This window comes from Phalacrocorax carbo, chromosome 7 (assembly GCF_963921805.1).
Source record: "Phalacrocorax carbo chromosome 7, bPhaCar2.1, whole genome shotgun sequence".
Lineage (NCBI taxonomy): Eukaryota > Metazoa > Chordata > Aves > Suliformes > Phalacrocoracidae > Phalacrocorax > Phalacrocorax carbo.
In genome coordinates this window covers 16,257,058-16,282,795 of record NC_087519.1, presented here as the reverse complement: position 1 = coordinate 16,282,795, position 25,738 = coordinate 16,257,058, and the positions used below count along the sequence as shown (strand labels likewise).

The following is a 25,738-nucleotide window of genomic DNA, read 5'->3' as shown; positions in this document are numbered from 1 at the left end:
ACCATAAATCCACAGAAAAAGGTTTTAATGTTGGTGTTAAGCTGTTACCCAGGAATTGCAAACAGGCCAGCTATATTCTTCAAGCAATGGAAACAGTAGTATCAGGCAGGGTCACATATACCGGTATTTTTCAGTAAAAATATCAAAAGACATTTGAAAACCCCCTTAAACAATCCTCAAAATTTATCTTGGTTGGTTATTCTACTGACACAAGGGTACGCTACCTAGCACAATGTCAGTCGTTAGCAGGGCTTCATTAACCCAGGCAGAGCTCAGTGCTAATAATGCTATATTGCCTCCAGTGCCCTGACAAACCAGACAGCTTTCTGGGGTGCTGCCTGGTGCCACGTCAATGTCTCTAATGGTGTTACACCAGGAATGCACTAGCTAATTATACAAGAAACTAGTTACAATTTTCAAACCCTAAAGCAAATTCCAACAATGCCATTTCTGTGAGAAAAAAATTTGTTTTCTCTCTACCTTAGGGTTTGAAATTACAACAGCAGCCTCGAACCATTGGCACAATGAGAAAAACCACAAAATGCCTTGTGTGGTACAGCTCAGCTCTGCAGGGAGGAACAGGGTGATCACAGGGAGGACATTGACCCTCCAGCCAGAAGCACAAATCAGACAGCAAGCCTGGGTTTAAGCACCTAGTCTTGACCACAAACAAAACACTACTGGGCAGGTGAAACAAATGTCTACAGTGGTTCAGACCGACCCCATGAGTTTCACATTGGTTCCAGCTGTTCTGAAAAACACCTTTCTCCTGGCAGGCTGTGTGTCAGATTGAGTATTACCTGTCCTTACACAGCTGGCATAAAATCATGAAGGCAGCATAACCAGCACACTAACTGCTCCAGCTAAATAGACAACAGTATCCTGGTTGAATTAGTACTGTTGGGTGAGCCTGTATCAGACAGTACCAGCATTACTAATAGTAAAATCATAACCTGGAAGAACATTTCCTGCTGCAGTGGCAGCCCCTAAAGCAGAGAGTTTGTCCTTCAGTAAGTCTCCTGGTTCTCTACTGGCTAGACACAGCCAGGTGGTCCTTGATCAAAGCCCACGTACAACATATTTAAATGTGATCTGATCCAGGGCAGCCCTGTGACATGTAGCACTCCTATAAACATCCTCTTATATTACTACCACAGACATCCATCTCACTGCAGCATCCAGGCAACAAAGTATGGATTTCATATCAAGTTTCACAATAAAGTGTAATCTGACTCTTATATCTCCTCTACTCCCACCAGTAAAGCTATTTATTTAGACATCAGTTTAGCAGGGAACATGTAAGTATTAAGTATAGGCTAGGTTTAAGGATGAGTGTCATGCTCCCGTTCCTGTCACACAGCTGGAAAAGGCATCCTAGGCTTTCATCCTGGTCTCTACATCATTGAATCTTAGAGCCTCCAAATATTTCGGAGCTATCCTTTCTTACGCACCAACACTCGAAGTTGTTGTTGCACACCAAATTCTCTGGAGCGCTTGCCTCCTAAACTGTGGCAGAGAATTATGGACCACATACACAGGTGTGGCAGATGTGACACAGGCTGAAACACAAACTGCTGCTCCCTCCAGACCCATGAAATGTCATCTCTCATCTCCCTGTTTTTTAAAGGTAGGAAATGTTCAGTTCAGGTGACAGTCTCCCACAGATCCTCAATCCACCAGTAAAAGCACAGTCTGATCTCTCTAGCACAAAACAAGAGGCAAAGCCCCTCTTCTGTGGAAGAGGTACAATACCTCATAAGACAGGCATTATGAGTGAAATCTGAAATGATGCTTTGTCAATTCCCTTTATGCTAAAAGCCAAACAAATTGATAACCCTGAGCAACCACTTGTAAGATAGAGAACAGAGCTCCTCTGAACATCTGGCTAATATACCCAACCTGTACTATGTTGCGGGAGGATTCTGATATCCTAATAACAATATATGCTGTTCACTAGTTGTTTTTTTGGTTGTGGGGTTCTTTTTGGGGGGTGTGCACGTGTTTTTTTTAAACAAAGTGCTATTTACAAAGTAGCAAATTGTAGCTTTACCATCTAATGAAATATTTACTCGAGTAACATTTTTTTCTACATCTTGCTTTTTCTTTTTTAAACTTTCTCTGCATATAATGTAAGTATGTGGCACATGAGTACAAAAGTTAGATTGTTATCTTTGGATCTCTACAAAAATTTAGAATAATTTAGCAAATAAAAATACCCAAACAGAGGAAGGAATTAACATTTTAAATGTACATATGTCAAGTGTCTCAACAGCCACTAAGTACAAACATATAAAGTTAACTTCCTCCCTACTGCATGGCAGTTTGAGTCAAAGGAGGGGTGGTCAAGACGTACAGCTTGAGCTCTTTTGCCTTTACACAAAGCACAAAAAGAATGCATAAAGAGATTTTACATCTGCTACAAATAATTTTAAGGTAATTTTACTACTGTGTTCTATCAGCATTTTTCATTCTTGGGAAAAAGTAACCAATGTTGGAACAGGGCACATCTGGTAAGGCAGTTACCCAGACTGCTCCTTCCTTTCAGCAAGATCAGAAAACAAAACTGGAGGAAGAAACCAGAACTGTCAATGTATTTCAGATTCCAGATCTGATGAGCAGCTTCCATTAAATTCCACAGGAGTAGAGGTAGCCAAACCAGACCCTCAGGTTTTAATCACAAATAGAACTGAAAACAGTGGCTGTCCTGTAAGAGAAGGGTATGCCGCAATTACGGCATGGGGCAGCACACAGAACAGCAGCAGCACATCCTGATTACCTGTTTACCTGCTGATCTCTGCAGTCAGTACTTTGTCCAGTGGGGTTTTAAGCAGCTGCAGATGAGCACCTATCACTTTCCTGCAGGGGATCATTCAACAGATAATTCCTCTGTTACAAGAGCTTTTGCTTAGTAGTCACAGTCTACATTCTCCTCTTAGCTTTATCCATTCAGCTTTATTCCCTGTCTTTCCTCAAATACACCTCTCTGAGCAATAAACCTCTAAACAATTCATCTTCCTCCTCTGTGTTCCTGTAACAATGAATAGATTACACTGTCTGAACTACAACACTACAGATTTCCTGTGCATAGTTTTAGCAATAAGGAATTAGGTATTCTAATAAATACAAGGTTAAAACTAGGGGAAATTAATTACCAAGCTATAGATCAATGAACAAGAGGTGAAACTGCCAGAGATGCTCTTATTAGATTATCAGACTCAAGGCTGACTTACAGCTTTCACTGTGCTTCTTTATCCATCATTTTTATAGTACGTAGAAAGGGTTACAAAACACAAATTGGCTTTTTTTAAATTAACATCAAAGTTTTAGATATGCTCAGATCAGAATAACCAGGTGATGCTACTTTGTTTTTTCTTTCCAAAACATGAAAGCAGAAAACATATTTTATTGATCTGGGAGAGCTGTGACAGAACTGAATAATGCAAAACACTTGTCAGGCCTGCAACTTCCTAATATGCTTGCCTATGATTTGCCCAGAAATGACTACAAGCTGGGGAGCAGCCCTGCTGAAAAAGCCCTGAGGGTCTTGGTAAAGAGCAAGCTGCGTGAGCCAGCACTGTACCTGTTCAGCCTGGAGAAGGGGAGACTTCAAGGGGACTGAACAGCAGCCCTCCAGTACCTACGAGGAGGTCACCAAAAGACAGAGTCAGGCATAAACTGAATGAAGACAGGTTCAGACAGGGTTTAAAGAAAAACTTCCCCTTCACACCCCAGGAGGACAGCCATGCAAAGGAACAAGTTACCCTGAGAGGTTGTATAGTCTCCATCCTTGGAAGTTTTCAAAACCAGACTGCATTAAAGCCCTGAGCAACCTCATCTGGCCTCATAGCTGACTCTGCTTTGTGCAGGATGTTGGCCAAGCGTGCTCCTGAGGTCCCTTCTAACCTGATATGCTCTATGAACCCAAGCCTGACGCAGGACACAACAATTTTGACAGCTAGCATAGAACAGACTTTCTGAATTGTACTCAGACACAATTCTGCCTCTTCCACCTCTGAAATGGACGATGACCTGTAGGTCAGGCTAACACAGCAGTTCCTTAAAACTTTCCTAACCTGTTGGTATAGCATAACTCAACCAGTGGCTCAACAACATTGGCAGCCAGCTTACACTAGTGCTCCTGCTAGTGACAGCCAAGGTAGGAAACTGCAGGAACATGCACTGATGTTGACAGCCTGGGCTGTGGGGAAGCATAAATTAAACTGAGAGTGGCAATAAAGATTACCAAATCCTGAATACTCTTCAGAAGAATCCCTCAGCTTGTCCAGGGCCCCTGGCAGCAAAGATACAGATCACCTCAAAACAATAGTAATTTTTAAAAAAGCACATGAATATAGTAATTTTAATATAAAGTGTTAATACCTTCAGCCTCAGAGGCATGATTCATTCCTTCCAAAATAAGTGACTTTGCAATTATAGCCCACACTAGAGGCTTTTCTAAGGAATATCAGAGTTGCACAAAAACTGAGCATGCTCTTACTAGCCATCACAGCTGTAATATCAGGATCAGATCTGGACTGCAGCCAGTGTTTCGTTCAGTGTTGTAGCTTCATTGCTACCTCCTTTAAATACTTTGGTACGTATAAACATTTTTTCACTGTCTGTAAGGGATACCATGTTCTTAGCACTACCACATTACCAAAAGTAAAAAAGATAAGGAAAGAATATTTAAAAATATTGATAATAACTTCTAAAAATTATTATTTATAATTTTCTTTTCAGCACAATTTAAGTAGTTACCATAAGCTGGAATGTATTACAGAACACTGCCAGGATTTTCAGAAAAGACCCCTCCACCCCAGGAAAAGTTCAGTTGCATTCTGCTTTAATGGCTTTTGGCAAGCTTGCACTATTGTTTCTGTACAAACAGAAGTAAATTTGATATAAATAAAAATGGAACTTTATGTGAATGAAGCAAACATCAAATTCCTCAATCTTCAAAAGAAATTCTACCCCTGAATAATTAACTATGATATATTTATAAAACTAGAATAATTGAAAACAGAATTCTAAGTTGATTCATGTGGACTGCACTGAAATATTTATTATTGCAAGCCCAGAAGATCTGTCTGGGTTTTGTCACTGGAAATGTCTAAACTCCTTGTCCAGATGTTTATTTAAGTTGCTCCCACATAGTTCTAATGTCAATTACCAGGGGTTATCAGAGAGCATCACTGTGTATCTTCCTTGACTAATATTTTCATTTCTTCTACATCTTTGATGTTTTCTTTCATTAAAATTCCTGGCTCACAGCCACAAAAATCTGCTGTGCAGGCAAAAAACTGGTCTGCAGACATGACACATGATAATGCCCAACCTCTGTGCAAGGATATTTATCATCAGCTATCATTTAAGCAGTACTATAATCAGTACAATGTCAATTTAAAGCAGCACAAAGAAATACATGTGAAACCAGGGAATAAGAACTTCTAACCTATATGAAATAACTTGGGTCAGTAAAGAAAATATCATTGCATATAATGAAGATTTTGTGAATCTGCTTTGGGGGTTCCCCCCCCCATTTATTCCCCCAGGAAAAGCAGGGCGAAAGCCAATGACAAGTAATTTCACACATAATTAGAAATGGAATTGATGGATCTGTAACTCTGGAAACCACAATTACATCAAGACTTTTATAGTAACCAAGAGACAACACAGGGCACTCGTAATAGTGACTTAAACAGAAAGAGCTTATTACACAGTCACTGAAGATTTCCTACATTCAGATGCAAATAGTTGGCTACACAGCTTGTTTTTATATATACATACACACACACATATATAAAACATATATATATCTGTTGCTCAGAACCAGTTGGTTCATTTCGTTTGTAGGCAAATTCTGGAAGATTTAAAGATTTTTAAGAAAACAGAAGAAAATCAATGTTAACTCAATATAAATGGAAGTACCCGGGTACTAACACCAGGTTACTCTCTTGGTGAGGAATGTTACCCAGTTTACTTCTAACCAATCAGTAAGAGATGAACAAACTTGTGACTTCAATGGATAACGGTCTAAATGACTTGGAAACATAAATCTCATTGATTATGTAATTTACCTCTCTCCCTAGACAGTCAGTCTGGGAAGGTGTATCTACCTACCAGGCAAAGCCCTAAGAGCTAAGCATTCAACCTTGCTGAGAGTCATTCTTCCTCACTGAGATCATCTAGAAATGGTGTCATTGCACCTCGAGATTCAGCTGTGATTCTGTGCGTGCAGTAAAAATATCCCATAGCTTCTTGCAGAGTCGCAAGTTTTGTCACAGAATTTCTGCTCGTTGCAGCACAGGTTGCATGCAGCCTGCATGCACTGGGAGGGCAGTGCAGATGACAGCTTCAATTCAGAGATGGATGAGAACAGCACATGCTGTTATAACCAGAGCTACAGTACTCCCACCACTGTCAGACTAATTGCTGAGCAAATTAAATGTATGTGTTACCAGCATCTAGTAACAATTGAGAGAACGTTTTTCAGAAAAAAAACACCAACCAAACAACGGAAAAAAAACACGGACAGAAAATTTGCAACTGAAATTTCTATTCAGGAGAAGCATACAAAGTTTCTCCTATCAAGTGCTCAGCTTCAGAGACAGCAAAACCTTGGACTGCAACTACTTGCCACATTATATCACTGCCTTGATCTAATAAGCAACTACATTAATACCAGCTGTGTGGATAGAGGGAGGAAATATGAATACGTTTATTAAGCATTATGGCCCCACTTATCTCCCTCATGACTTCAGTGGAGATGTGCCAATTCGTACATGATGCAATTATAGTCCCCAATATTAAACCTGAAAGAAAAGCAATGAGGGTGTCACTTAGTTCAAATTCTTACAAATTTGCCTGTCGAGAAATTTCTCTTATATTTTCTGCTGGAGGACACATTAACTCATATTTGGATGATTAAAAGTAAAATACTTAGTTTAATGATTCTAGCAAGTTGAAAATCAATTTGCTTCCCACACACATTTCATTCTGCTCATTTGTGTCATCTCCTCGCATTCAGTAAGTGGTTCACAACTCTTTTTCACAAATTCCTCTGCAGAGAGACATTAAACAAAACACAGAGCCAATATCCCAGTTCAACAGAGCACTTGCACATAAATGTTCCTAGAGGAATCAAGCTTTGACTTCAGTATGTGCTTTCATGCTTCACCAAATCAAGGGCCAATTTAATAAAATCTTAATAACCAAATTATCAAAACAGTTGCTTTAAACAAGAGATGACTAAATGCTTTTAAAGCTTTGAATACATATGGAGTAATAATCACAGTATTTACAAAGGAGTCAACTGGAGTTTAAAACTCTCATCCCACGGAAAGTCAATGTGAGTGTAAAATGTTTGGACTACAGTCAGCTAACATTTGCCCGCCACAGTGTCAACAGTGACACAGCATTACAGAAGTATGAGAATCAAACACAATCATTAGCTTACTGAAAAAGAAAAAAGATATACCACAGCAAAATAAATCTCATTTTCACACAGTTGCCTTTTCTACTTCCCTTTCCCTCCCAGAACGTGGGAGTTCACAACCTAAAAACAAACATTAGGAAACCAGGAAATCTCAGTGGTGATCTCCACACATACCACCCTACGAGCAGTGGACTTGCAACAAAACATGAACCATAAACTCAGGAAAAATACAGTTCAGTTAGCACCTCCCTGAAAGAAGACCACACCATGCAAGACCTACTCCCTGAAAAATTTGTCCTTACAAGACACTTTGGAGAAACTATGCTTCCTTCTTATACTGCTCTGAAAAAGAAGCAAGGCTGGCAAAGCAGAGAAAAGCCACCTTTTCATACAGCAAAGTCTACAGGGCAGGGTACAGCATCTTCCAACACAGGACTCCCATGCCCTGTCCCCTTTATACCATTCATATGTAAGTCAAGAATTCATTGCCATTCCCCTGGCCCAAGGATACTCCTTGCAGGCACTAACTTGCAGTTGATGAGCCAGATGCCACCCAAATTAGGCCAAAAATGTTCTGAACAGGGTCTCAGTACAGATCATTTTCACTGGCAAAACCCAGCATGGTATACAACTGAGATTACAGTCAGCCTCCTGTATCCAGGGAACTGACTCTGCAACAGAGCTGCACAAAACACCCAGCCAGCCAAATCTCCACCTACAATTCAGTCTGGTCAGGTCCTACCTCCTCCCTGAGACTGCTAAAGGCTGCCAGCTTGTGGTGTGCCTGCGATATGGGAATTGTGTGCAATTTCCATACAGAAACCCCCAAACTACTGCCCAGGGGCTGCTCATGGAGCATTGCAAGCTTTTGCCGTGGCTTTTCGCTCAAGTTTCAGGTCATCAATCTGTAGTGTCTGGATATTCTTTTCCCTGATTCCTGATACTGCATCCCTGTGACAGGTTCAGAAATTGCCCGGCACACAGCTATGGTTTTCAGATTCTCAATTTGCAGGCCTCATTTCCTCCACACAGGAACTTGGACTTGCTGCCACTGACTTTTTGTTTTTGATTGCATGGCCCTTGGAAGCACTCCACAAGTCATCAGATGGAAAACTACTAACAGAACTGCTGACCTGTCAGCTAGGTCTAACTAAAAACCAGGAAAAACTTCTGCATCTTTTTCTACCCTTAGTTACTCTTAAAATCCCCCAAAACAATTAAGTACAGCAGCATTTAGGTCTTTCTTCTTTCAAATGTTATTTCCCAAATACTTGACACAAATTTTTAGGCTGCTAAATCCTCTAGATCATGTTACCACCACAGGTAGCAAACCAGATTGCATGTTTTCTCCCTCCAGAAAGGTTATAGCTGTAAACAGTAACTCTGTTAGAGCCAAAAGTTCTGTGCAGTTTGGGTATCAGGTACTCTTAGCAATGCAAAAATCAAGGGACTACAGCTGCTGCTGCAGAGATACCTGCCTCACATGCTATAGCTCTCAGACTTGCAGCACACCATTTAAGCTCGCTACGCCATCTTTCAGACCCACACAATTGCCCAGCTTTAGATCTCACAGATCTTTTCTTATCTATTGCATTTCCCAAAATTTTCTTTCCCTATATATCAATTGCTTCCTAACTCCATCTCCAGTGCTTTCCTTGCGGAGCACTGAAGCTAAAGGTTCCACTTTTCCCCCAAATTTGACTGCAAACACGGTCAAAACAAAACATTATTCACATGAGGAACTTCAGAAACACATTTTCAATACTTTATTTCCTACTGGGTTAACAGCTCACTCCAATAAAATGTCCCACCCCCAAAAAAGAGAGCAAGTCCCTCAATTCTCAGTGTATGGTTTGAAATGTTCTGGAACTGGAGGATGGTGAAACACACAACAATACCATACTGGATCAGAAACTTAGTTCATTATGACTAAACCGTTCCACAATTCATGCTCTTTTCTAACCTTTCAGAAACTTCAGGACTGCACATCTGCCTTAACACAGGACTCTCTTTATACCTGACTCTCTGCTTTCTTATCACTCACAAAATCTTAATTCAAAGTACATACCTGTGCTCAGAACCTAGGACCAACAGCCGTCCATGAAAGCTTCCAGGTTTTGCAGTAATACAAACCCTTTAGCAATAACTTAAAATTCATACCTTAAGTTTGTAGTCACAGAGCACTCTCTTCCACAAGGACTCCCCCAATATTGTGCTGAACAGCTGCTAATTCTATAACAAATATATATAACTCACTTCACCTGTTACTACACTGATTTTTTTTCCTTAAAGGTGAAGTTTGTCTATTCAGGGGATCCACTGTGGCAAAGCCCCAGCATGACAAATGCTATCAAAATACAGATCAAGAAAACTGCCTTCGCTTCACAAAGTTTAGGCGCAAAAATAAAGCACAAGGAAAGAGCATAATTTTAGTTAGCAGATGGCAGTGGTCAGCAGAAGCATACATTCAGCTAGATTTCAGTGATCTAGAAAACAAACCCTTAACTGTGTAGCTTTGTGTATCTTCCTTTAGCACAGAAAAGCCAGTATGGAAAAAACCGCACACAGTAACTTCAAAGGTATGACAGCACAGTCAGTACAGGGACAAGGGTGATGATCTCAATGAGTGGGAAGAGATGTAAAAAGGCCTGGAAGTGGTAACTTGTGCTTAATGCAACAACAAAGGGAAAGCGAATACACTTCTGAGGCCTCTTGTCCTTAAGCCATTCAACTGAAATAATGGGAGGACTGATGACAAGATGCAGCTGGATGAGCAGGTGGTGGCATGGACAATGGTGATCTGAGAGATGAACTTCACCCACAAGAGAAGAGCACTCCACTAGCCTGTGGGATCAGAGCCACATGCTGAAGGAAGACACTGAGGGCATAAATACATAAAACTGAGGGGATCAGATGGGTCATCAACATGCACACTGACAGATGAATGTGAATGACAAAGCGTGCCAAAAATAGTGCTGACAAAGACAAGTGATGGTGAGAAGCTGGGAGAATGAAGCAGGAGCACAAAAAATTAAAAAATAAGGAAAAAACAGGTTAAAGTGGTAAAAAGGAAGCTATAAGGCCTGAAAGTGGCAAACACCTGCACAATCTGAAACCAAAATAGGAAATAAGAAAGGAAAGCCTCAGTAGGAGGGCAGCTGGGGCAAAACCACAAAAGCATTCAGGTCTCTAAGATATTCAAGTGCCTGAGGTATGTAGAAGATGCCCAGGTGCACAGCTGGTGTTCAGATGGAGTTTTAGAAAGCACAAGATAGCAACAGCAGGAGGATGTGTGACACGCAACAGAAGTTAAATGCAGGGGGCGATATGTCATTTGAAAGGGAATGGGTGGTACAGGGATGCAGAATGTAAGTTTGCTTTAGTGAGAGGAGATAAATCTTATGAGGAAAAGGGAAGAGCAGACAGCTGATGAGAAGTCAATGAACAATGAGAACAAGAAACCTGTGAGAGGAAAGGGTAGAGGAAAGAGGCATCACAGATGATCCACAGATGACATAGTCCAAAAATACCACATATTAGCTTAGCAGCAGTTCCACCTGTCAAACTGCATGTGCCACAGGGAATGCATGGGAGAGCCTTTGGGAGAGATTTTGCCTGCCAGCAAAGTGCTATATGCACTCAAGAAGTGGCAGAAACTTTAATCCCCTATTTCTAGATCACATGGTGCAGCTTTTTGGATGACTCACATCTGGAGCACCCTTCTTTTCCAAAGACACTATTCCTGCAGGAATATGTACACATCCAGGGAAAGCCTTGCACACACAGCTCCCCTGCACACACTGCTGCTGCAGTGTCTTGGAAAACAGGTGCTGCCAGGCTATATGAGGAATCTATACAGTTTTTAGAAGTGAACTCATAGTACTGCTGGAATATCCTAGTCAACAGTGGAATACCATTGTGAAATAATTCTCAGGTGTGTTCTGTCTCCTTCAAAATTAATATTAAAAGGCAGAAAATGTTATTGTAAGGAGATTTTTTTATCTTCTAAGAACAGCTAAAACTGCAAAATACACAGAACATATTCTCCAAGAAAACAGAGGGTGGATCTCTTAATTTACAGTATCAGACTATGAAAAAATAGTATTCCGAAGTATGAAAGCAGTGTGCAAAAACATGGAAAAATGTCAAGACCTTTAATAAAAATATTGAAGTGTTCGGATTAACTTGATCTCTTGATGTGCTTTGCAATAATCACCAAAAAATGAAACAGTGAAGTCCCTTAAAGCCCAAACAGAATTTGAGTTACAAAGTAACTTGCAATTCTTAAACTATTTATTACAACTTAAGGGCAGAAAGTGTTATTTTAAGGTGCAGGCACAGAAACAAATTCTTATGTGATAAGAAGCTAACTTACAGCCTAACTATCAGATATTTATTGTAGCTGTCCAGGCATGTATGAAGTATCTCACATTTATACAAGACAAGAGCTTTCATACATGCACATGTTTCACAGGCACCCTAGCCTACTTTATGGACATGTGTGCCAATGTCCTTTGCAATCACATTTCTGTGCAGAAGTAACTTCTTGTAGATGACTCATCACAGCCTGCAAAAGTGTATTAAAAAGCTCCCTTTGCTATAGGTGAAAACTCTGGGGCATTCCACAAGGATTAACTGCCCCAAGTGCTCAAAACAGTCCCCAAATAACAATGGGGTTACCACTTAATGACACTTACAAGGTTTATGTTGAACCCTTCCCATGGCTGTAATGTTAAATTTTCTAAGAAAAAAAGACTAGTTCAAGCATTGTCAATATCCAGGTTTGGGTTTTAAGAAGCACTACATAAAGATCAGTTACGTGGCTCATCCTCAGACATCCCTTCCTGCACTCAGTCCTCTGCTGAAAAATAATCTTCATCTCTCACTTCTCTGTATTGCATTGAGGCCTCCTGGTCTGGTTCAAACCTGAGCATTTTTATATTCAGTCTCTCTGCAAGCTTCTGTGCTGCAAGCTTGGCTTGCATTTCCTATATAAAAGAAAAAAAACAAAGGACAAAAGGACAAAAGGACACAAGTTAGAGAAAGTGTTCATTAGTCATGTTTGTCCTGGCTGTGAAAAAACTAATATATTGAAGTATAAACTTGACATAATAATAGTAGTAATTCCAGAGTGGGCTTAATTAAAAGTTTTAGTAACTAGCAAAGAATTTCAGGCTTCTTTTCACACCTAGATATAACTGTGCTATTAATACCTGAAGAACCTTTTTCTATGAGTTTAAATTCCCCATGTGACAGTCCTCACCTGTGATACACTAGTGTCACCTTTAATAGAACAAAATCAGTCCATGTAAGAGAACAGCTGTGCACAGTAACCATATAGCAATCACAAAGGTTGTCATTCAGCAACCTTAGCAAAAAATCTGTCTCCATTTTCCAAATAAATTACCTCCCTTAAAGCACCAAGATGACTAAATTATCAAGTGCTTTTAAAACACTAAGCAGCAACAAACAATTTTACAGTAGTATCTAATTGAAACATTAACTTGGCACTACCTGGCAAGTCAAAATCAAAATCTATTACAACAGAATATGAAAAACCTCGGAACTCGAATTTTTCAGGGACAGCATAAATTAAGGCAAACACAGATACCTGCATATTTTAAGAATAACAAATACTGCTAGGCCTTTATTTATGCAAGGGCCAAAAACTCTTTAAAGACTAATAGGCAAGGTATACATTTAAATTTCTAGTCAGAGGTGAAGTGAGTGCAGTAAGGTTAGCAAATCAACACACAAAGAATAACACTAGATTTTGTTTAATACAGGAGTAACAGTTTCAGAAGGGATTAATACATTATGTATTTATATCATTAAAAGAATAAAATCAAGAAAACGTGCCTTTCCTCAAAGTCTGCCCATTTCAATTTCATCATCAAATTCATCAGTATGAAAAGATCCCTTTAGGCATTCTTTTTTTAGGAATTAGCCCAATTATATAATTACTTTTCAGACCAGATCTTAAACTTGTACCTCATAAGCTTCCTTTTGCTGAATCTGAATTGATATGGATTCCTCTATGGATAATAGCTTAGCAGGGGAATAGTGAAGCAGTGGCAGCCGAGCTGCTGTGATGTCATTCAAATGTTTCTTATCTCTAAGTCGTCTTTCTTCTGCAGTAATTGGAGAGCCAAAACCCCCAGGTGACTGACTGGGAGAGGAACCATGCGATGATCCGCTTTGCTCTCCCGATAATCTGCAAGAGACAAAACATAAAAGTTGTGACCCAAATGTGTAGCACAAGATTGAATAACTTCAGTTCCAAAACTTGTTATTGTCAATATGTAAGAGCTGAAAGAAATCTGAAGTGATATGACAAATAAAAAGTAAGTAGCTTTCAGAAAAACTGAAGAGTTTTCCCTGCAGAGAGACAATATCACAAGTTACTCCTGACTGTGAACAAAAAAGGGATGCCAGTTAACTAGCAAGCATGAAATAGCAATGCTTTGGGAGTCACATGAAATATAAACTGCTAGTGGTACAGACACATGAATTGTCATTTCTCTCAAGGTGCAGGAAAAGCAAAAGGCTACCTGCTGTTAAAGTGCTTCAGGTTCTAGAATTGATCCACAAGGAAGTTTTGCTAATTCTTTAATAGTTTTGTAGCTTAAGCTATGAAACTTTATGAAGATTCATGACAATTGTTTCACCATTCGGTATTGAGCGTCTGTGACACTTAACGGTAAAGAGCCAATATATTAACCTCGCATGTCATATGACTTTAAATCTCCTTAATCATTACAAGAAAATAAACCCACGATGCTCGTTCTGTACCATTTACAATTTTATATAAGTCAACTATTTCACAAAAGGTTTTTCTATTTCATAATACTTACGCATTTGTTTTAAATTTGCCTTTTTTAATGACTGGGTTCTTGGCTCTAGACTCTAGAACTTCAATATAGTGTGGTGTCTTGGGGTGCAGGCTTCCAAAGATATTGCCCTTATGTTTAGCCACATTCTGCTCTTTTTCCAATACTTTTTCACTATTATCCCCATCTGCAATTGCAACTCTTTGAAAGGCATCAACCAGCGCGTCTTTACTGTTGTCCAAAGCAGCTCTACCTTCTGTACCTTCCTCAGAATTGCTCTGAGATACCTGCTGATCATTTTTCTGATGACTGCTCGTGGCTGACTTGGAGACAACTTCACAAAAAAGATTCTGATCCTTCGTAACAGCTTTTACTTTATCATTTTTCCTCTGGGTCCTTTTATTTTCTAAAGCTGTACTTGTACCATCTTCCTCAATACATTCTAACTCCTGCCTCTCAGAAGAAATCTCAGAAACTTCTTTAATATTAGAGTTTTCATTAAAGGCTGAGGAATCTTCATGGTTTGGTGTGTCCTTCTTTAGGATAACTTGCTGCTTGCTTGTATTAACTTCCTCCTGTTTCCCCTGAAACTCCAACCTGACAACAGATAACAGCTCAGCTGTCCTTGCTAATTCTTCCTCTTGTAAAATGGCAAGCATCAGCTTTTCAGCAAAATCGGAGATCTTCTTACCCTTATCTGGAAGCCTAGCAATGAATTTCCTATGGCAAAACAACAAAAAAATATTATTTACCAGGATATAAACAATCCTATTTCAACAGAACTCTTTTATTAGAATAGTTAACGTGGCGAGTTTGCCACTGTACCATTAAGTTCCTCGTTTACACACTAGATTTCTGAAGCGTGGTAAGATGCAAACCACTTGTAGCCTCAGATGTATACCGTGATAAAGCAAATATTACTCTTTTTTTCTGTTCAAAGGCATAACCGCTGCTGAGAAGCGCAGTGTGCAAATATCGTTTGAAATTTTCATCGAGCGGAGAACGCAGACTTTTCTGGCCACGTTCCCAGGAACAACCACGGTGATTTCCGTGAACGCCCGCAGGCTGCATGATCGCGCAGACGTGTGCGATTTGACCGAGATCCCCGGCTGTGACGGTGACAGCCCCGGCAGGAAGGGATGGGGCCGAGGCGGAGCGCTACGGGACAACAGCCCAGCACCTCCGGGGGGCGCCGCCGCTGCACCAAAGCTGGGAACCCCTACGAGGTCACAGGCAGCTTCACCAGCCCCAAGGGGGTTAAGCGAGAGGACGAGACTCGGTCGCTGCCGCCTGGGCGGGGACGGGTGACGCCGGCGGGAGGCCCGTACCGCTCCTGGGCGCCGCGCTCTCTCCTCACCGGTCCGCCAGCAGTCGCTCCTGCCGCCTCAGCATCTCCCGCAGCTCGGGGAGGCTCCGGCCCCGCAGGCCGCCCCCGCCACCCGCCGCCGCCATACCACCCCGCGCCGCCCGTCAGCGGGGTAGCCGCTCGGGCACAGCGCCGCCGGCCCCGCTTCCGTAGCCGTCCGGAGGCCGCCATCTTACCGGAAGCGACGGCAAAGCGGCAGGGCCCACCTTAGTCGGAACGCGAAGCCGACACGGCTACTACGTGAGGCAGGCGGGCGGCCCCTCCCCGGGAGGGCAACGGAGCACGGGAGGAACCACCACGGGAAGGGCCCGGGGTGCAGAGGCCGGCGGGGGGCGCACCCCGAGCGCTGGGGACGCGCTTTGATACATTCACATACGCCCAAAGTAACACCAGGCAGTAGTAGTTCTCTGGCGGCCCCAGCGGTTGTGGCGCAGGGAGGGGGGAGCAGGCGGCGGCCCCTGCAGCGTCCCGCCCGGTTACAGCCTCCTCCCGACAGGAGCAGACTTCGTGTTGGACAGACATGCTGGACAGGAGCCTGGGTGTGAGTTGTGCAGAGCAGAGGCAGACTGCTCTTGCTGAACCCCGCACTGTTAGTATGCTTGAAAAGCTGCAGAAGCTTAAACAAGTCTTGCATTAATGATTTCGTGTTTTCATTGCCAAAAGCCATGCCATTTCCACGTGTTTCAGTACCTTTTAGCAGAGTATCAATTCCTATTTAGGACTCGAGGTTTAATTTTCAGAGATGTGTTGAAGTTTTCTTTACATTACATTTATTTTTAATGTGTTTGTGACACAGAGACTGAATATAGAAACTCTGTCATATAACGTTGGCCTGCTTACTGCAGTCTTTCCTAACTGATATAAGTGCCACGAGCTTTAGTGAGTCCACTCCATCTAGTAGTAATAAGGTCATTAGCTGAATGGTAGTTCCCAGGTGGCAGGTGTCAGCCTTTTTAAGTTGATCCCAGTGGAGGTTTCTTGATCCAAGTAATAGTAAAGAGGCACATTTCTCAGAGATTGTTAAAACAGTTGTTCTTTGAACAGGATGAACGGAGGGCCAAATCCAGAGGGACTGGAGGAGGAAGCATTTGAAAATGGCTGCCCACCCTTTGTTTGCTCAGCTGGAAGGTGAATGGAAAGGCTGAGGGCCAGGGGAAATGAGATTAATCAAGTAGGCAGCTACCCATGGAAAAAAATACCACAATCAGGTGCGAAAAGCCAAGTTAAGCAACTACTTGAAGAGACCACTTCACTGTCTGTCATGCGCAACCTGGATCATCTCCTGTGGAAAATCCCTCAGGGAGTTTTCCCTAAGAGTTGAGGGAAATCACTGTGAGTTTTTCTCACCAGGAGATCACCCACTGTTACAGGACACAAGTTCTCTGAATTGCTGCCTCTGTAATGCATGCTTAAGTTTTGCTATCTATATAACATTTCTGAATTCTGCAAGAAGGAATACTTTATCTTGCTTTTTAGCCTATTTCTCCTGTACAGATTGGAGAAAGTGGGAAGGCTGGGCATGGAAATAGAGCACTGATTCTGCCTGCATGGAAGTGAGAGTCTAGAAGGAACAACCTCATCAGACCACAGCTCTGCACTTACATGATTGTGCTGGGGATTTTCTTCCTAGTAGCCTATGGGGCTGTGTTTTGGATTTGTGCTGGAGACAGTGTTGATAACACAGGGATGTTTTAGTTACTGCTTCCACAGAGTCAAGGCCTTTTCTGCTCCTCACCCCACCAGCAAGCAGGCTGGGGGTGCACAAGGAGTCGGCGGGGGAACGCAGGCAGGACAGCTGACCCCAGCTGACCAAAGGGATATCCCACACCATATGATGTCATGCTCAGCATATAAAGCTGGGGGAAGAGGAATGAAGGGGGGATGTTTTGTCTTCCCAAGTAACCATTATGCACGGTGGAGCCCTGCTTCATGGAGATGGCTGAACACCTGGCTGCCGATGGGAAGTGGTAGATGAATTCCTTGTTTTGCTCTGCTTGCTTGCACAGCTTTTGCTTTACCTATTAAACTGTCTTTATCTCAACCCACAAGTTTTCTCTCTTTTACCTTTCTGATTCTCTCCCCTGTCCCACCGTGGTGGGTGAGTGAGCACCTGTGGGTGGGTGGGTGGGTGTGGCTGGGGTTAAACTCTGCAATGGTGATGGTTCATCTCAGTTCAACTGCTGTTATTACACGTAAAGAAAAGTAATGCCGGTATTCACAGCAGGTTTCAGCTCGTGCTAAACTGCATAAACACAAGAAAACAGAGCAAAAAATGAAGATAATAAGGTCCAAGTAATGTGACTGCTGGGAATCACGACAGCTCATTCAGTGGCCCTACTTGGAAGTCACCAGTCTGTATTTGTCCAAGGTCATTGGGAAGGCTTATTGTTCATCTTTGCAGTTTGGGAGTGGTTAGTTTTACAATACCATGCTCTGTTTGTAGGTAACACACAGTTCCAGAATGATGAACAAATAGCTGAAATTTGGAAGGAGACAGAACAAATATGTTCTTGTTTATGGAGAGATGGGCAGCGCCTAGATACAATGCAATCTAGATAGTGTCAATTTAGATACAAATGTGAAGAAGGAAAAATAGATTTAAGTTTCTCAGTCAAGGAGCAGAAATATGGAGCACTTGTAGGACTGAGGAAAATTATATACTTAGGCATTGCTTGCCTTGGAGCGAAATACAAGTATGTAGGAAAATCCTCACTAGCCACACTCCGAACGTGAATAATCACCATCCAGCAATGCCTGCTGCAAGTTTAGTCTTAGGTCTTTGCTCTTGCTTCTCTTGGGAGACTGATACACTCTCATTATTTGCAGTGCACTGCAATATTTTCATTATTTTCCTCAGAGCATGCTTAGCCTTTTTTATTAGAGGCTTTATTTTGTGTCACTTTCTTGAATATTTTGGTCAGCATTCATGTGCGCTAAGTATATAACAAAACTAGGTTTTTTTATTGTTTCTTACATAATGTGCTTTCCTATGTTTCTCACTTAGGACATTATCTCAAGAACTATTATTAGATACAATTTTCAGTCAGTCTGTTTTCTGTCACTAGCTATCTAGAGGTAAATATAATTAATTCTGCAATAGCATGGCTGGAATTACTATGCAATTTAGTATTATTTCTACAAGAAAATTAAATTGTTAGAATGACAATGAAGAAGAAAATCAGGTATACTAACAAAAAAATAAACCACATGAAAAAAAAACCAATGCAAAGCAAGGTGTGACACAGGAGTATTCATCTTCGTATACAGCATAGCTAAAAAGAAAGGTATTCAAATAGCTAAGTAACTTATTCTAGCTTAGATTTTTTCTAATAGATTACACCAGTTACAAGGAACACTGCAACATTTGTGTCTGAATTTTTAGTATTTCTGTTTTATCAATGCCACATACAACTAAGCTGATGTATTCTAGTCATATGACATTTTGTGGGAGATACCCATGAAGTACAACTGGCTGAATTTTTTCAGGTGGAAAAACTGTCAGAAGTACCTGAGTCTGCCCAAAGTGGTACTAAAAGTAAAACTAACACTCTTGCTTCTTTTCTGTTAAAGGTATCATTACCATTGTCCTTTTCTCATTTCTTCAGCTTTATAAATACATAAATTTCACTCTTCACTAGGAAAAGGAGTAAAAGAGACTTTAGAAAGTAGGGGTTTTTTGGGACACACACACACCTACTTTTACAGTTTCTGTGCTCCTGGTGGAAATATTGAGGGGCAGGAGGAGAGATATTAAGCCACATATACAAAATAAACCACCCCAAAATAACAGAAAAAGTGTTATGAACATTTGGAATTAAAAAGAATCTATTTCATTAAAAAAAAAAACACAAACTTTTTTAATCAGCATGATGCACCTTTGTAATAATTCATTTTAATTTCCTTAAAGAAAATAACTCTTCCCTTAAGCTTGTTTCTCTAAAAAAGTCCCAAACACTTCAAAAGGAATCCTATATATGCTTATACCTATGAACACACTGCTTTACATACAGGAAGCAACCATCAGATTATTGTAATATGCCTACACACCACACACACCTTTACAGAATATTGTAACCTCATAGATGTTCACTTCTATGTATTTTCTCTTTAATCCACCATGTCCCTTTTTCTTTTGAAAGTCTTCACATACCTTAAGTTGTAAATGGCTGCTATCACCTTGTTTTCTTGTGTTTCTTCCACATTCTTGTGCTTGAGGTAGGGCTGGAAGGGCCTTAACTCATCAGGTCTCTTAAGCACATTTCTTCTTTTATATGTGCTGAATGGGACTGAAATAAAATGTAAGTGGAATGAAACTCTCAGCATGTACGTATCCATTCAGTGGAGTGGGAATTTCCTGTAGAGAATTACAGGCTTAACAATGTGGAGACAACTTAGTCCTTACCTATTTGCTCATCTGTCCATCTCTGAAAGTCTTCAGAGGTCAAACCAAGGATTTAAAGCTTCTCCAAAAAGCATTAGCATCCAACTCCCAGAATCCCATGTTGTAGGCTCAGCACTGAGCATTGCTGATCTCAACGAGATTTTATGAGGTCCTTTTGCAATCTGTACTGAATACACGTACACAGGGAAGCATTACTCAAGTAAAAAACTTCACATTCTTCCACTGAGCATTGCAAACCAGTAACATTATGATTGTCATGTTTGCATGACCTCTGATTTAGTTGACATGTAGATTGTTTCATTGGGACAGGCATAAAAATAAATCGGTATTATTGGTGAGTGGATATAAACTGAAAAAAAAGATGGGCCACGGTCATCCCAATCTCATCATGCTGAAGACTGGAGAGCATCATCCCAGATGTATTCAGATGTTATCTGAGGGATCTGAAGTTGTTGGGTTTTTTTGCAAGAGCTGCGCTGCCCAGTTCTTGTTTATCCTGTGCAATTCAATAGTTCTTTATTTCATAGAAGAGTTGATCTACTTTTGTTACTTGGATTTGAGAACAGTCTTTAGTCTTTAGCAAGGGAGTGTCTTCCTGTTCTCAAGAGCCTGTTGCCAAAGGAAACACTGACAGGAACATCAAAGCTCCAGAGGAACCACTTTTGCATTCATACATGTTTTGAACAAAATGCTGAGTGTAGAGTAAGAGTTTGCAAGGTTTAAAGGTAAGTTTGTTTCTAAATGAATGTTGACACAACAGAATAGGAAGTTTAAATACAATATTTATTGCAATTTATCCTTTTCAAGTCCTACATACAGGAGTATTAAAAGCATACAATGTAACGGCATTATTTATACAGCATATATGAAAACTGTATCCCAAAATACTTTCCAGAGTATCTGGAATAAATCAGAGAAGAATACTTATCATGGTACAAATGCAGTCATACAATTGACTTGTATTTAATGCACTTTCTGGGACCTATCTATATGGCTTTTATTGATGTTTACAGAAATTTTACTAGTTTCTAATGTTATAGTACTAATTAACCAAATCTCAACTTGCAAAATTTATACTGAATTGGTACAATCTTTTCAGTCAGATTTGTAACTATCTATGCTACTTTACATTGCTGCTGATTTGATTAGAAAGCTCTACTTTTTCATGTAACACTATTATATAAATACTGTTCCTCTCCTGTTCTTCACAGTTACCAAACTTAGACCAGTAGTCCAATCAAATGATGGTCATCCAGCTCATTGTCTGTCAAAATGATCTTACAATATAGCATAGACTTCAATCCTTATTTGGCTTAGAAAAAAAAATATTGCATCAAATAGTCAAGACAGAATTTACACAGAAAACTTTTACAAGAAAAAAATCAACACCTTGCTGCAGTCTTGGAAGTCTTGAGCAGGTGATCATAATTTTGCAAGTCTCAGAGTTAGAACAGCTTGCAATATTTTCAGAGGAGATCCCCAGGAGTGTATTAAAAACAGAATTAACTTCCTTTTGAAGTCCGTGTCAAAACAGCATTTTGATACTTCATCCTGCCCTCTCCCACCATTCACTGAGCACCTCACAGTTATCAGATTCTGTTTTCTCAATTCTGGCCAAACAGAGAGGGATAAAGTATTTTTACTCATTTAAACTTAATGTCTTTTACGCAACATTTCCTTTTATCTATAAATACCGCCTTCACCCATTCATCTTAAGTAACTTTCACAAACCATGGTTCAGAATTAAATTCTGAAATATAAAAGGGCTATTTGGGCACAAAAACTGCTAAAAGGCATTATGTAATGAACGAAAGCTCTTCTCTTCAAAACAGATACTGTCCAAGTATCTGCTGCTATCAGCCACTAGAGGGAGATATGCTTACACAAGTACAAAGCTTACCCCTGAAATTTGAGTTGCGTCATTACCCATTATGTTTCGGGATCATGACCATACACTTCCAATTTAAATGTTTTCTCATTTAGTTTCACTTCATTATCTTAGTTGCTCATAACTATAATTCATTTAGTTATTGATCAAATTAACTGTTATTTGGGAACTTTGTTCAGCAAACTCAGTCTCCCAAATTCACTCAAGCATCAAAACTTCATTCAGTCAAAACTACCCTATGCAGGGTTAAGACGACAGCCTCTTCATGTGTCAGCTGTTTCCACGTGCTTCGTATTCAGGTACAAGGCGTTTCCTTTGTTTTGCATAATGAGAGTGTGCTCTGTCTGAGGACTGTTTTTATAGAACACAGACTTTATTCTCAGGGAACTTCTCTTCAAGCCCTTTCCCACTCTAGAGGCTTTGCACCTCTTCTCTGGGAGAAGCTTATCTAAGCAAAGGTGTGGTATTATACCTGTTTACTAATGTGATATCTATGAGATCTTTTGCACTCCCTCATCACATGCAAAGTAAACAGAGTTTGCTTTTCAAGCTATTAAAACTAATGATGTAGTTTTTAATTATTCTTTTTAAAAGAAACATTGGGCAGCTGTTAATGTTTGTGACTTCTATACCAGTGAGGATTACAGGTACTTCACCTTTTTGTTAATGGCTTTGATTGCAATTATTCTTGAATTTTGTGCATAATACAATCCTTAATATGGTGTTTGACTTTTTAGAAAGAATAACCATTTTAAGTTCTCAGGAATTGAACAGATCATGAAGAAAAAAATAGCTTATGTGCAAACAGAGAATGATCTGAGCAGAAAACCTGGAGAAGTTTGATCTTCTCATTTTGTTTTGTATGCTTTGATTATATCAAGCAATTAATGTTCCTGCAGGATACCTGTACCACATCAAAACAGGCTTCTTTATTTAGTAGTTAAACAGCACAGCTACAGAATAAACAAAGTTCTCTAACAAAATTCAGAAACCCATGAAATAATGCAGGAATAAGATTTGGTATATGAGGTCAATATTATTATTTTAAATAAAACCCTACTGAGTATACTTAATTTGAACGGATAGTACTGAATTTAAGAACTTGCATTAGACTGGAGATAAAAACAATCACTTTGCGAAGCCCTGTGGCAAGGCAAGAACCTCCTGGGATTGACGTTCAATGCAAGAACAATATTAATCATACAAAAGGTAAGTTGTTTGTTTTCTATAGCAGTTACTGTAATTAAAAAAAAATGCCCTTCATTAATGTTAATAGAACTACAAGAAAATATTCACAATTCATTTTAGTTCACTAAGACTGGGAGATCAAAACAAGATGTAAAAAAATACCCTATATATATTTAAATAAGTTCAGTACTAGATGCAGTCCTTCCTGATGGTACTTTGAAGTCAAGGATAAGATTTTAAGTGCTTTGGGGAAAAAAATTAAAAGCACTCAAAAATCAAGATCTTAATTCAGGATTGCTATTGTTGTAGAAATTGCAGGGACTGGGGCACGTTGCTGTAGGCAAAATTCTGTTTAATGAGAATTCTTTCCTCTAATGGAAAAGTAGATAAAAACAAGTGACAGGGATTTTCCTACACAATTACTATTGAATGTATCACCAATAGTCACTCTATCCCATGACTGAGGAAGTGTAAACCAGTGCCTCAGTCCAACAAAGCAAAATCCATTATAATCTGCTCTATTGCATACTGTTTTGAGCAACAAACACGACATTCATCTGCATGTGTTGAGGGAATTGTTTGAAACAGCCCAGTTGCATCTCTCCCTCCCAGCAAGAGTGTGCTGGTTGCAAGTGAACTTTTTCCAGGTGAACAGAGCCCTCAGCTATACAGGTCTCTATGAGAGGCATGAACAGCCCTCAGACTTTGTACATGGACAAAGGGGGAGTTTTCAGACTAATGCCCTCTGCCAGCATAGTTTCAGATACTGCTTCTAGTAGTATTGAAAATAAAATATACTAACAGCTTAATTACACAAACAGAATTACAACACAACTGAAGAAAAATACCTGCACAACTCCTTACAGGCATTTGAAATGAGACATTGCACTAGACAGCTTCTAAAGAAGCAATACTGACTGCTGTTTCACTCATCCCACTTCTTCCGTATCCCCCTCACAGTTAATGTCAGTAGTAACTTCAGATACGAAGTTACTGAAAAGCTGCTTTCAGGATAAATTTAGCAAGACTCCATGCTGCTGTTCTTCTCTATGACTTGATAAAAATTTATCTAATCAAGCTGCAAAGGTGTACAAAATTTGCTCATATTTAGAAAGCGCGTTGACTTGAATGCTCAAGATGTACTGGTTTTTGTGCTGAATTCCAACACTCTCTTGAATGGGGTGTATGTCCTCACCAGCCTTGCGCTTTCAGGAGATCTTCTGTTCTCAGTACTTGTACTGTTAAGAAGACAGGAAAAAGCTTATAGAGTTAATGTCCGAGTATCAGACAGCTGGGCTGGAAATGCCACTGCAAAGAACTTGTGCCTGTTATTTGAACTTTTTAGTGTATTTGATATGTTCCATATTTCTTTTCTATAATGCCACATAGAATATTTGATAAAAACCATGGCAGATACTGACAAGTTTACATGCAGGCTTCTGCTGGAGCTCATATTGGAATGTCCAGCAGTACAGCTACTAGGACTAAGGATCCTGCAACAATAAAGACAGCAATATTACATTTAAGAACACTATTAATTGTGAAGAGTTATTCCATAAAGACATAGATGTAAATTTCTGCAGAGAGATAAATCTCAAAAATAGGAAAAATATCAGATAAATAGGGGCTGTTGTTACATACAGAGAGGCCCCAGAGAGGACAACAAAGATAGCTTTCTGTTGGCACCCAGAGTGAAAAACACTGGGTTTGAGGTTTAAAAACTCATGCCATCAAAATATGCTCTAGGCTCAACACTGAAATAAGTGTATTCTTAAATTGGGAAGGAAATTTTAGTTTGTATTACAGCTTGCTGATTTCATATGCTAATTTATAGTCCTCAAACTAACTGTTTCAATTTGCAGGGCATTTAAGATTAATAAGTTAGCTTGTTGGTAAGTAAAAGTAATTGCAGTGGTCCTCCTTACCTTACTACTGTGGTTTCTCTTTTGCCCTTCCCTGTGGTAACTTGCTGGGAGGAAGATTCAACTGCAAGTCCACAGCCTTGCTCCCAGGGCTCAGTGCAACCCTGTTGCAGTGTTCAGGGCAGAGAAAGGGGAGGAGAAGGGGAGGCACAATACCTGGATCTTTACAAAGCCAGGCTACAGAGCCGCTGGCTACCACAGATCAGAGACAACTGTTCCGGTGCAGAAGTGCTAATGTTACTGCACTGTTTACTTGGCAATCTTCCACCTAGGGCTAGGATATCTCCAGAAATTGTTGCAGCCCTAAACTGTTACTGTTGGTGTTACCTGCCCTTTAAAATGATCCTGGATGCATCTCCCAGAACATAAAGAATAAAGCATGCATGAGGACAGCATTAACTAGCCTCAGGGTAGAGCTGTCCATTGTCTTCTGCTGCACTGCCAGCAGATATATTTCATCAATACTTCCTGTATTTCACAAACTTGGATCTCTTGACTTGTAGCTTTACTCCCTGCTTAAATCACGTTACTGTAATAAGTACTCCCCAAGGGTTTGCAATATGTTCGCATCTTTAAAAAAAAAAAATCCTACTCCATAAGTCATTGAAGTACACTATACCTAGTAGATGTGCTTTTTTTAAACTTAGAAAAATTTCGCAAAACTCCACAATCCACACTAACGGTTTATTAGCACCATTGTTTACTAA

The 25,738-nt window shown here is 40.2% G+C and overlaps 1 protein-coding gene across 2 annotated transcripts in view; it reads right to left on the bottom strand.

The window, feature by feature from the left end:
* Window positions 1–6,915: 6,915 nt before the first annotated feature.
* Window positions 6,916–25,738, bottom strand: part of MYZAP (myocardial zonula adherens protein) — a 64,404-nt gene continuing 45,581 nt past the window's right edge. Inside the window, exons 13-15 of one of the 2 annotated variants that reach the window (XM_064456507.1) lie at window positions 14,290–14,985; window positions 13,427–13,649; window positions 6,916–12,423 (exon numbers count right to left, since the gene is read on the bottom strand). In XM_064456507.1, the coding sequence (XP_064312577.1) occupies window positions 12,286–12,423; window positions 13,427–13,649; window positions 14,290–14,985 (1,057 nt within the window). In that variant the 3' untranslated portion in view covers window positions 6,916–12,285. Of the gene's footprint in view, window positions 12,424–13,426; window positions 13,650–14,289; window positions 14,986–20,820; window positions 24,348–25,738 lie in introns of those variants that run through there. The other variant, XM_064456506.1, reaches the window with a different exon arrangement.